A 13,650-nucleotide genomic window follows, 5' to 3' on the forward strand; every position below is an offset into this window, starting at 1 on the left:
CCACACCTCATTACTTATTATTACTTATTAAAACTTTCTTAGTTTCTCTTTTTATGTTATTATTTATTATTGTGATCTATGCTGCTACTTATTTTGACTTATCTTTTTACATATTTTTATATTTACTTATCTTCATTTACTTTATCTTGTATTGATGCTGCTCTGTGGCTGTTCAAGGAACAGCCACAAACAAGCCATGTTACTCTTGTGTACTTGTACAATAGGATGTAATAAAAGTAATTCTGATTCTAAAAGCCACAAATCGCGTGTTGTTCTCCACTGCGTCTTTAAATAGAACGGCAGCGCTACGCATGCGCAGTGCAGTAGCAGTGTGTTTCTCCAACCCGAGGAGCTGCCGTCGCTGCGCATGCGCGCTGTGGTAGCAGTGTTTAGTTTTCACCAGCCCGACGACGAGCTGCCGTCCGTCGGCCCTGAGTGTAGCAAACCTTCTCCTCATTCCCACGTCTAAAAGCTTTTCCTTTGCCTTGGATTACACGGAATTGCATCGACAAGCTTCACTTTTGGAATACTATAAAGTTACAATGTGGTACATCGCTGTGGAAACATCCCGGTTGTTTTTATAAGTGTCCGGATCGGGACGACTTAAAAACTACCAGGGGCTACTGCGGCAGAAAAACGGCATAAAACCCTTTGTTTGTTCCCCTTTGGACTATATCCTGTTTTTTGTACAAAATAAGTGTTGTTTTACGGAAGGACCATGTCGCAATGTAGGTTATGAGACGAGTTGTTCGTGTGGATGGCTTGTTTACAGTAGAAAATGGCTGCTGAAACGCAGTGTCGAGGAGACTGACCTGAATCAATGCATCAACACCAGGTTACCCCGGACAGGACCCACTAAACATTAGGTTACCCCGGACAGGACCCCCTTAACATCAGGTTACCCTGGATAGGATGCACCAGAAGTAAGGTACAACGTGCAATGTCTAGGAGACTGAGCTGAATCAACGCATGAACCCCAGGTTACCCTGGACAGGTCCCACAAGAAGTGAGGTAGAAACATCAGGTTACCCTACCCTGGACCGGACCCACTAAACATCTGGTTCCCCTGGACAGGACCAACCAGAAGTAAGGTAGAAACATCAAGTTACCCCGGACAGAACCCCCAAGAAGTAAGGTAGAAACATCAGGTTCCGCTGGACAGGACCCAGTAGAAGTAAGGTAGAAACATCAGGTTCCCCTGGACCGGACTCACCAGAAGTAAGGGAGATAGGGCAGCGAATGCAGCCAATTTACAGTGTACTGTGGCTCCTTGATCGATGGTTTCCCTGTTTGTGTTTCAAGCCATTGGGATCAAATCCCAGTCGCAAAGCCATCGCATCTGAACCAAGAAGACCAATGTTATGTGATGCTTTTTAATTTACATTGCCTTAAAAACCCTCATACCAAACTTTAATCCTGGATTAAAGTATGCATAGGCACAGAAATGCAGGACTTCCTTGGTTAAGCGGATCTTAATTGAAACAACCTGAGTTGGCAAGGTGTGGGTCCCCCCGGGCCTTTTTTCCTCTCCCTCCAGGTCTCTCCAGACCTCCACTGGCTCAGAATCAAAACACAAACGATGGATCAACAGCAACATGTGAGGGAACTCTTCCAACTGGGCCGTAGACGGGTCGGTCAGGACGGCCTGCGGACTATAAACGTGCTCCTGGTGGTGTACATCCTATCCTTTTGTGTCCTCCTGTGCGAAGCCTCTCCGGCCAAGCAGTGTGACAAGAGCTGTCTGTCTGGGAAGTGCATCAACGGGTCTTGCGTCTGCGACCGGGGATGGGTCGGGGACCAGTGTCAACACTGCCAAGGACGGTTCAAGTGAGTAACACTAGTTCAGGAGACTGGCGTTTTAGAGGAATATAAATATAACGCATCACTATATTTAAAAATTAGCTAACATATGTTACGTATGTTGTTGAGTTGTGTACTTGCAATGTCCCAATTGTTTCCTACAATGTTCAAATCCATTGAACAGTTATTTCACGGTAACGATCCGTTACATTTTGTGGTGTGATATGCCCTTCACCCTTAACTCCCGGGGAAACACAAGAAAACAGTAATCCAGTAGAGACCTAATGTATTTAAATTATATTCACAGTAATTTGCTTAAAACGATGTGATACTTTTACAAGTGGCTCATCCCATCCATCAAGCTTTCCCACACAGTCTTTACTTTAAAATATGTAATTGTTCAGTCCGAGAGAACAATGCCATCAATGATTGATAGTGTTTTGTATATATTGACAATTGACAACACGCGTTTGCTTTTCCACTCAGAAGTACAGCTGCCCAAATCATGATTCATCCTTTTTAAAGTTTTTAAGTCGGCTGATCTGTATTATTTACAGTCTATGTTAAGTCAGTTTAACCTGTATTATATACATTATATATGCCCCACAACGGACCTCCAATGTCCATGCAGTTCTTTACCTGCGTTTGACTTCTAAACATTAGCTATTGCAATCCATTGGGCTCATTTTGAAACTTGAGGCGTCTCTTGACTTTAATTTCATTTTAGTAAGGCTTTTAGTTTAGGTCAGTACTTCCGCCATTGTGTTGAAATAGTTACCAAAAGATGGCTCAATAGAAAAGTGTGCTGCTGCACGAGTGTCTCATGGGCAGAAGTACACTGCTAGACACACAGGACACAAAGACTAAAGTCTTTGGTTCCCCTCGTCGGAAAGCTGTAATTCAGAGCATTTATAACCATTATCTTTCTAACTCAAAGCCCCCCACTCCGTCAACCTCACCCACAAATAGAATCATAAAGTAGGTTGTTTTGACCATGGATATCAGCACTGGGTATAACAGTATTAGAACATAACATTATCCACAGCTGTTTGGATAGTCGACTCATCTGAGTCGACTATCCAGTTAGCAAGTTAACGTTATGTTACTTGTGGCAATTTCATTAAAATTAAATAACGTGACCAAACGTAACGACAATAAATCTTAAATGCAATAACGTGATGACGTCAATATAATTCACAAACATGATTTTCTGCCTCCCTTCTGAATGCTGCATGAGTCACATAAGATCGATTTACACCGGCAATGGTGGTGAAGACAACAACCCCGTGTTCACACGCTGATTTTTCGTCATTAAACTGTTTTGTTATTGTTTTGATTGAGAGGCCCCTTGCGGCAGAATTGAAATGTTATTCCTTGATGGGAAGAAATACAGTTCTGCATCGACTGTTGGCCTCCTTCTTTGATTTTAGTCTGTCATTTCCCAATTTCCCTAACCCATCCCATATGTGGGTCGTGCACTCATGTGTGAACCAGAGTGGAATGGGCCTCCTACCATTTGTGGGTAGTGTTCAGTTCCCCTCGCTACACTTGTAATTACTTACACTAGTATATTGTAGTTGTAGGTGATCTGTGTGTGTGTGTGTGTGCCTGGCAACGCAAACGAAATGTGTTCTCTTTAGTTTCTGGCTTCCATTTTAGTAGCAGACTGCTTTCTGTTTGTTTGTTTGTTGGTTTGTATCTGCATAGTAAACTGACTGCTTCGGTTGCCTCACTATCTCTCTCAATGTAACTCAATATAGTTATAAGGCCTTATAAGGGAATAAAATCGAATTTGAAATTGAGTTTTCTCCCATTAAAAGACTCAGCCTGTCTTTGGTTGATCTGATTGAGAGATTATAGAACAGAAACATCTGCTTTCTCCACCTGGGAATGTGAAGAACACACTCCTAAGCCTGAAGTAGTAGTCAAATGTGCCAGAGAACCGAAGCCTAACATCTATTATATAAAAGAATGTGACCTTGCCATAAAAAATAGTCTGATTTACACTCAAGAATATTTTTTTATGTTACGGTTATGGACCAAGAAACTGCTTGGCCAACTTTGTAGTTAGGCTTGAAGCTAATAACCGCACCTTCAAGTCACTCTGGGGAGTTAACTGTTGACTAATCACTAGATGTTGCGAAGTCCTGGCTGGGGAATATACCTCCTTTGCTGTGAAAGCAGTAACTTCCCCCTCCTCACCCCACCCTACACGTTTGGTTCAATCCATGACCTCATCAAATTCCGTACGATTCCTATTGTTTCCCCCTCCTGATGTCTCTTAGGTAACAGTTCTGGAGACATACCACAAGACAGTTTTCCAGGGGAATACCAAGATGTAGATAGACTTCGAGTGACACAAGGAGTGGAAACTGGACGAGCAAGGCATGAGAAATCCACTGGCATTGATTTCCAAGAGCAAAACTAAATACAATGTGCTTGTGTTGTGTAGTTGGGTTTGCTGGGCAGTCTAGTCAGTGGTCAGGGTGTTGGGTTTGCTGAAGGGTCATGGGTTGAAACCCAATTGGACTCTGCAGTCCCTGGAGGCATCCTTGAGAAAATACCATTACCCATATACTGCTCCTCAAGGAAGTGTCTGAATCCACGGTGGCTTTGCTGCTTGTATGATCGCACTGGCTGAATGATAAAACAGCAATCTGTCGATTTCTAGAACTAGACAGAACTCCAAAGTCATGTGTTATTTGATCTGGCATATTTGTATGGCCAGACAGATTTCCAGAAGACCTGGCATGGGTCGGCCAATCCCAATCCTCAATCTAATATGGGCCTATTTTGATACGTTGACTGCAGAGGAGTGCCCAATGGGAAGGCCGTTGAGACATTTTCATAAACCAAGATGGCTGCCGCTGATGTGTCACAGGTTTCTGTTTCTCTGATAGTTTGAAGGGTTGTCCAATTGCATCCAGAGATATTTTGGTCGAAGTCTGTTGATAACGCCTCTTGGTGATTGAAAACTGGTTCCAGACTAAAGCGTAATTTCAAATCGGTCTGGTGATGTCAGGCTAGTAATTCCTCCAAATACACCAGATTCCAGCTGCCTTAAAAGGCATGCAAGCTAGGCTATTTTGCACATGCGTACAAGGCTAAATGGAGGCCTGCAGGCTAGGCTAATTGGAGACATGCTAACCTGATAATTGGACGTGGTAAATGACCTGAACAGGATGAACAGGTCATCGCTCTGAACAGGATGTGACCAAGAGATGACCTGGTGTTCCTTTCAGGGTGTCTCCTTACTACCTCACACATCCATCGTGAGCTGTGATTGGCTGCAGCCCCATGTCTCCACCTGACGAGCGAGGCATGCGTAAACAGGATGGCTGACCGTGCACACAGGTGCACCTCGAGAAAGCGCTGCGTCACACCAGATCCTTACCGCAACACACATAAACCCAACCAACTCTTACCTAATACTTAAACCCTAACCAACTCAAACCTCATACCTAAATATAACCATATTTATTTTATGCTAAGGTGAGTGATTTCTAAAGAATTGGTTGGTTTTTGTCTCTAAAAGCTATATGTGAATCACAAATACAATACTATCTGGTATGACCTAACAAACCATAATTACAATTCACACAGATAATAATCAGTTCATAGTGTGGCCGTGACGCACCTGCCCTCCGCCTGTAGGAAGGGGATTGAAGGGGCGTCTCTTCAGGGGAGCCAGCAGCCCTGGCCCAGAATAAGAAATCATGAAAGCATTATTTATAGATGAAGGAGAGGGGTTTGGTTTTCCTTTAAAGTTACTTTAAATATTTTTCTGGTTTTCAAAAAATATTTGCCCAACTGCTAGCAAGATATAATACCAACAAGGGATTGGCCTATTACTTAATATTGATTGTAATGCAATGATTGTAGCCTACATTGAAGCTCTGCCGTAATCAAGGCAGACTTGGACCGATGAGTGTACAGATGAGAAAGCCACTTGCGTCCACGAAGCAATCCTTTTTTAATGTTTCCTTTTTGTGTTATTAAAATAACACTGTAGAAATTAAAAGGAAAAACTATTTATTTGCGCTCACATTTATAGAATGTTTCCAATTTGAAAACGCAACACGTGGGTTTTGTAGTTGAAAGTCTTCAAACTGTATTGACAACAAAGTAATATTCATCAACACTACTGATTTCTACCTCACCTTGGTTGAAAGATAATCTATCGTATCGTCCTTGACGTCCTTGAATAGCAGTATCTGTCTCACAAACCCAGTCGGGCCAATCTAATTTTCCTTACCAAAATATTGAATACGTTTAATGTCAAAACGTGTTCAGAATTATCTCACCGTGCATTTTAGATGATTCCAGCGCCCAGTCGGTGACGACTCCTCCACTACACTTGTCTAACAGGGAGGTTTGGTCACCTAATGGGTCGGTCAGTCAGTCAGTCAGTCAGTCAGTCAGTCAGTCAGTCAGTCCTCCATTAGGCCTAGTTTTTGGTGGAAATTCTTCAAACTGTATTTACTAACGCAACTCAGAATAAACTTTAAGAGTTTATTGTAATAAAAGCTAAAAATAGTATAAAAGAACAGTGGTCTCTGCAGAGAGGCCACAACACACTACAAGCATACCAAGGGAGGAAGCATACCTTATTCTTCATGTTTAACCTCTGTTTTTCTTTTATTCCTAGTCTGTTTTACATAGTTTTGATAGGCCAATATGTAAAGCGTCTTAGAGTACCATATTAAGCGCTATATAAATTTAATTTATTATTATTATTTATTATAATTAAGGGTGAAGCACTGTAGTGAGCCCCGAACAGGGCAACACTCCTGGGTTAAGAGCAGGGAAACATCCTTGAGGGCACAGCTTCAGATAGGGATACCACTGGTCCTTTATGCCTTCTCAGGAATGTATCTCCTTGTACTGCTGCGTCTGAGTCAGCCCAGGCTGTCTCACGGGGCCGCGGCCCTAGTGTGAGAGGGGCCACTCACACTAGGGCTGCGGCCCCGTGCCCGAGCTCATTTTGTGCATACTAAAGTCTAGAACGTTTGGCTAGTGTGACCACGCCATCCGTATTCCAGCACGGAACAGCCCCTTGGCCACGGCACACTTGGGAGAGGTGTGCCGTGGCCAAAGTACAGATGCTAATGAGATGACACGCGCGGATACGCAACGTGAGCTGGATGACGTAGTCCTTGCGCGACCCTTCTTTCTTTATAGGTCCATGCCCTTCTTCCCCACAACAATCATTTTAAACAATGGCGGCAAGCGGTTCACGAGTGAGTTTACGTTGGTGCGATAGTGAAGTCGAGTGTTTACTTGAAATTTGGGCCGAGGACAGCATTCAGTCGCAGCTGGACACCACGCTTGGTGATGACGTATTTATCGTATGACGTGAATACGTATGTATGAAGGAGCAATCGTGCCCAGGCCACGGCCTTTGGGAGCAGTGTGACCACGGGCCAGCGGGGGGAGGGGGGAGGGGGGAGGGGGGGAATCGTGCTGAATCTTCCTGCAGCACGGAACAGGCAAACTTGCCTAGTGTGAGTGTGCCCTCCAGTTAGACACCACAACACCTGCCGGGACAATGGTGGAAGGAGATGAGAGAACTCATGTTTAAGCCAGTAGCTGCATTCAGAAATCACCTCTTTGCTACGGTCCATGTGCACAGCTCTTACTGTGAACCGTTCCCCAGCAAGAGCTCTGTAAGTCAACATCAGTCACGTGCGGGGAGTTCAGTGGCTTGGAAGGCATCCTTGGTATCTCCACACACAACTGTTATCAATTAAAGCTTACTAGAGTTTCCTATACACTGTAATTATCACTTTCTGAAATTTGTCATCACATGTTATCTGAAGCACAAACCCAGTCAAACCGCACATAAACTAAAAATGACCATTTTCACGTTTCACATTTCATTCAGTAAAATTACCAACAATGTAAATATTATAGCATTCACAATTGCAACAAATCTGTGTTACTAAATGACCAATTAACAGATGTGTTATTCCATATCCAAAAACCATTTGGATGACAAACTTACGGAAAGTTCTTCACATTGGTGTTGCGTACTGAGCCTCTTTGATGAGCCTCTTTGATGTTTGCTCGTTTAGTGGTGTTTTTCTCCTGCTCTGTATGTTATGCCACTGCTTGGAGAATAGCAGACATGGGAAACAAATAAAGCTCTTAACTTATTATACCACTGCTGCTGGAGCGATCTCACAACTTTGTCCCTTTTACGTTCATGCATGTTTTCAACAGCAGGGCATGGCCTCTTTTCTTTTATTTTCTAATGAATTAAAATAACACAATTTGCTCAAGCATCTCAAATGTTGAATGGTTGTTGTGGTTTGATTAATTTGCTACAAGGCGACAGCACGTGCTTGTAGGGACGTGGACTTGTGAATTCTACTAAAACACTTTGATAGCCAGGACCAGAGCAGAGATGTTAGCTACTCTATTAGCTAGGTAGTCAGTGTCTGATAACCCAAATATGCTAGGTACCGTTGCAAGCTAAGTATTCCTAACATGCCAAGTGACACGACATGCTAGTTACCCAAACAGGCGGACCTGAACATTATACTTTCGGATGATTCAGTTTCTGTGTCTGCGTCACGGGGTCTGAGTAGAGGGCATTCAACAATCCAAGTTAGTATAATCAGCAAAACAAATGCAACTGAAATCAAATTCTCAGGAGGTCCACGCTGTTCTCCCGGGTTCCTTAGTGCCGTCCTCTGTTACTTAAATAGCACAATTCCACCAACACAAGAATGCTTTTCACTCCCTTTTTAAGAGCTTAGCAGCTAGTTCCACATCTCCCTTTCAAACTCTACCAACAGCCAGTTTACCATTTTTTTTTTGTTTTGGTTTGCAAGCCACAAAATAATCGAGTCTGACCTTTAAAGTAACCCAACATTTAACCTCAGATGATCTGCCTGGGTGAACCACGCTAACTGTTGTGCTTTCTTCTGTCTTCGTTGTCTAGGTTAACCGAGCCCTCGGGGTACCTGACGGACGGTCCCATCAACTACAAGTTCAAGACCAAGTGTACCTGGCTCATAGAGGGCTAGTGAGTACTGGGGCACCTTCCGTCTGTCCTCCAGATACCAGCTGCATTGTTTAATCCACCATGCCAAGCCCCAGTGATAAAAGTTGATATTTGAAATGTCAGTGGAGAACTTTGGATGACTGCTGCCAAGTTCCAAAACTAGCTTCACCACGTGCAACAGTGGCGATTATCGCTGAAATGAAAGAATCTATTTGTAATAAAACAAATAATTATCAAAGATTCATTTCTTTAACTCTTTTTGTTTCCTTTCCTCCTTGTCTTGCTGTCGTTCCGCAGTCCAAACTCTGTTCTTAGGTTGCGCTTCAATCACTTTGCCACAGAGTGCAGCTGGGATCACATGTACGTGTATGACGGAGACTCCGTTTACGCCTCTCTGGTCGCTGTTTTCAGGTACGTTTCTTCACGTGTGTGTAAGAGCATCCTCACACTGAAATGTAAAACTATAATGGGCCCACATCTAGGTAAACACATAACCTTGCATACGGGTGAATCCGATTGGCTCAATATGTGTCGTTGATGATTTTATCTCTATTGCATAGTGTTGCAAATTATAAATTTGCACTTTGCAAAAAATAAAACCTGATGATAATCTTTCATTTTCAAGGTACTGCAAATAACCACACACAGCTAATGGAAAAGCTGACACATCTTGATGTGTTAATAATCAAACAGTTTTTCTGTTGCTGTGGTTTTTCTCAGGGATATGATTCAGCTTCGTCAAATTTTATCGTTAGGAAAGAGTTAGTCACAATTGCTCAGCCCAAGATGAAAAGATAATAAACCGATAAATTAACACAAAACTAGTCTGAATAAACTTATGTTTGTTAATGTGCAATAACCTAACTAAACAGGCTGTAGGCAAGGTTTGGGAGTTGGAAAGAGAACAGAAGAGAGCAAGGTTTAGAATATACACACTCTAAAAACTTAAAGCAGAGTCTTATTATCGTAGTCATCCGTCTTTCTAATACGTGACGGATGACTATGCCATATTCAACAAATTACACTTAAATGATACCTTAGATCACGCTGTCGATCTAGCCTACAGCACATTCTAATAGGCCTTCATCAATTGGCTTGCACAGGCTTTTAACCACGGGTTCTATAAAATAACAATCATTGTATTACACGTCGGATCTAATGAGAGATCTTCAACTTAAACCTTAGCAGCCGATCGCTCTGCAACAGTAAAATAAAAGAATGGAAATAAAGATTTCAACGATTTGCATTATGTTTACTCTATTTTCACCCTCAGTTATAAGATGAACCTCAACGGGGAACCAACGGGACAGCCCGCAGCCCATGTTGAGCGGTGTGAACTGAACAAGGGAATAGTGAACCAAGACACCCACGGCGACTCGGACAGCCGAGTCTGCTTAGCCCTCCCCACTTTAGATCGCTTTACTGCCTTACAGTATATCAGGCAAACACTAGCCTATGTCTTCCGTCTTATTCGATGAAGATGCGGACATGATCGTGGCGTGATACTGTGAAAAAGTGAATTAGTTGGTGGAGGTCATCTGCTAGTTTGCTTAGGCGCTGCGCTGTTGGAAAGCGGTGGGTTCACCTTGACGTGGGTGATGGCGTGTCATGTTTAACAAGGTGCACCCTGTCTCCCCCCCCCCCCCCCCCTCCCACAGTGGCCTCATCGTCCCAGAGGTGAGGGGCAACGAGACGGTGCCGGAGGTGGAGACCACGTCGGGCTACGCCCTGCTGTACTTCTTCAGCGACGCGGCGTACAACCTCACCGGCTTTGAGATCTTTTACTCGTGAGTCGCTCGCCGGCCCTCGGCCGTTTATTCGAAGGACTGTGTGCGTTTTGGGGAGTGAGGTTTGTAATGATACGCTGCTGTGTGTGCGTGACGTCGGTCAGCATCATCGTCAACAGCAGTATAACAACAGGGTTAGTCACGGCTGTGGTACTGAGCCAGGCCTGCCCCGTAGCAGCCACTTGCAGCTAACAATGTGGGCAAGGTTGTTTGATAGCCAGCCCAAAGAGGAAAGTGTCTGGTTAAATTGCTTGATAGTATAACAGGGTCAGGCTCCGACTATGACTTTCAGTTCTATTTTGGGTCGATTTTAATTATTGAGTTTTAATGAAAGTTGGTGACGGTATTTGTCATTGAATTGGTCTTGGGAAACCTTAATATGGTCAAATGTAGAATGTAAAGGGCAGAATGAATGTACAAAATACAAAGAACCAATACCCTTTGTATATTTTGCTCCATAAGATCAAGTGTACAATCCCGCATCAGGAAATGTGGCTGCTTATGTAGTCTCACTGCTCTCACTGCTGTTGATAATAAAAAGTTTAATAGATAGATAGCAACTTTATTAATCCCCCGGAGGGGAAATACCTTTGTTACAACAGCCCACTAGCAGTGGAAAACAAAGGATAAATACATTACATTAAAAATACAAAGTACTAATGAAAACAAAAAATGGATGCTAAAGTAAATGCTTAAGAAGAGACAGGGCATACAAAACAGAACGGTAAAAAAACCGGTATAAACAATATAAATTATGAAGTGTAAAGAATTAATGCACGCATACTGAAAAACAAACCAAACCGACCCAGACACACAGTAACCAAAGTACGCTCAACGTGTGTGTTCCCCCTCCCTGTCCAGCATCAACTCGTGCCCCAACAACTGCTCGGGCCACGGCAAGTGCACCACAGGGAACTCCATTTCCAGCCGCGTGTACTGCGAGTGCGACAAGTACTGGAAGGGCGAGGCGTGCGACATCCCGTACTGCCGCAACAACTGCGGCAGCCCCGACCGCGGCTACTGCGACCTGACCGGCGAGAAGCTGTGCGTGTGCAACGACAGCTGGCAAGGTAGGAAGGCCCTCTTCATGGCCGCCGATGTACGGCGATGGCTCAATGAGGTTTTAGTGTTTGGTCACATGATTGTGTTTCTGTTTGGAATATTTGAATAGGGACGACACTACAACGTTTTTATACATGTTACTTTGTAATGTCATTTCCTTTTTTGGTTGTAGTATTCATTGTGTGTCTGTGCTAGTTTGTCGGCAATAGCCCTTTTATTCGTAGCTCACCCTTCACAAAGTCATTCCTAGTCATTCATAGTGCTTTACAGGAGCAGGACTTCTGCTTCAATGAAAACCAATGGAATGACATCATTAAAAGACGATCATCTTTTCAAAATGAGAATTTTTGATATAAAATGGTGTATGTAGAATGTATCGAGTAGCGTAGACATAACCATTTGATCGCAAAGCTGCGGCAAACAGACTTTCTTTGAGTGCTTCCTCCTCCGGGGGTGGGGGGCTCGGTGGTGAGTGTGTGTGTGTGTGTGTGTGTGTGTGTGTGTGTGTGTGTGTGTGTGTGTGTGTGCGTGTGGAGTCTGTTGGAGGACTAGCGTTGAGATGGCGGTGGACTGGGCTTGGCTGACAGGTGGTTGGAGCTCCATGTGGCCGGCTGATGTGTTCCCTATCCTTTAGAGGACGGGACGTCCAGTGGCTCGGGTTTCTAACCTTTGCCTAGAATTGTTTTTTTTGGCACGCTTTGCCCCAGCTCAAAAGCGTTGGCGTCTCGCAGCCTACAGAAAACGAGATAGAACCCAACCACAACCTGATTATCAATCTACTAAGTACCCATAGCATGGTTACTTTTGGACAGCAGAAGGAATCGAATACCTTTTTATCCAAAGTGACCTGCAGGGAGATACTGCTGCAGGTTGTGAGGGCGGAGCAGCGAGATACTGATTGAGTTTGTGAATGGCGCCAGGCGGAGGTTGGGTATCCTACAAGTGGACGCCTGGGATCAATTGCGTAACCTTTCGTCTGGGAATCAAACTCCCTGGCCACTGGACACCGTCCACTAGTCAGCCCTGCATCGCTGCCCTCCTGTTCCCTGCTCTTCAGGTTCCTCCTCTCAGTACTGTCTGGTCGGCTCGGGGGGGGGGCTGGATGCTGCCAGAGTACCGGGTTCAATGCCCAAATTGTGCAGCTTTGAGCAAACCCTCCACCTTAACGACGAGTGTTTGAATTCACCAGGCGCCACTTGGCGTGACGGCACCTGCTAAATAACTAAATGTGACGTAGTAACTCTAACCCTCATATCTGTTCCAGGGCTCTCTTATTGAGACTTTGGGCTGAGCTGTTAAACTAAAGTAGACGGTGGTGCTGCTGAGGTGCCCTTCCCAAGTGTGTGTGTGTGTGTGTGTGTGTGTGTGTGTGTGTGTGTGTGTGTGTGTGTGTGTGTGTGTGTGTGTGTGTGTGTGTGTGTGTGTGTGTGTGTGTGTGTGTGTGTGTGTGTGTGTGTGTGTGTGTAACCGTCCTACTGGAGCCCTTCACTCGATTTGATCTGTTCTGTTGTGTTTAGTATGAAAACCCTGAACACCCATCCGTTCTGTCCTCATCTGGTCCTCGTGATTGTTGGTTTTTCTTTCCGAATGGTTTGTTATTGTCCCCTTATGGAGGTTGAAGAGGATGCATTATTGACGAAATGCGCTGAAATATTTAAACTACACTCCACAAACTCCCTCCCCATCCCATAACTAAAGCCATTACATCTCTTAACAACCGTCTAAACCGGCGATTCCTTTCAGTTTCATTCTGAGTAATGAATGACTTTGTAAAATGGAAGCATGAATTGTGAATGGACCACATCGCCCTGTGGTGGAAGCTTTCGTTCCTCAGCTTTAATATTTAATTTCTAAGCCCTTCAAGTACATTTTGAGTCCATTACGGTTACATATCCTAGGTTCCTAAAACAATTCCCATCTCACTTAAGAACCCTTTGGATCAACGTTTTGTACGTTTCAAACATGGCCGAAAACAAAACTGCTACATTGATT

At 44.0% G+C, this 13,650-nt stretch overlaps 1 protein-coding gene across 5 annotated transcripts in view; it reads left to right on the forward strand.

Annotated features, from left to right (window-relative positions):
* Positions 1-383: 383 nt before the first annotated feature.
* Positions 384-13,650, forward strand: part of atrnl1b (attractin-like 1b) — an 86,925-nt gene continuing 73,658 nt past the window's right edge. For all 5 annotated transcript variants that reach the window (XM_056577371.1, XM_056577374.1, XM_056577373.1 and 2 more), the window contains exons 1-5: positions 384-1,827; positions 8,747-8,830; positions 9,107-9,220; positions 10,468-10,596; positions 11,458-11,666. In XM_056577371.1, the coding sequence (XP_056433346.1) occupies positions 1,580-1,827; positions 8,747-8,830; positions 9,107-9,220; positions 10,468-10,596; positions 11,458-11,666 (784 nt within the window). In that variant the 5' untranslated portion in view covers positions 384-1,579. The remainder of the gene's footprint in view (positions 1,828-8,746; positions 8,831-9,106; positions 9,221-10,467; positions 10,597-11,457; positions 11,667-13,650) is intronic.

This window comes from Gadus chalcogrammus, chromosome 18 (genome assembly GCF_026213295.1).
Source record: "Gadus chalcogrammus isolate NIFS_2021 chromosome 18, NIFS_Gcha_1.0, whole genome shotgun sequence".
NCBI classification, from domain to species: Eukaryota; Metazoa; Chordata; class Actinopteri; order Gadiformes; family Gadidae; genus Gadus; species Gadus chalcogrammus.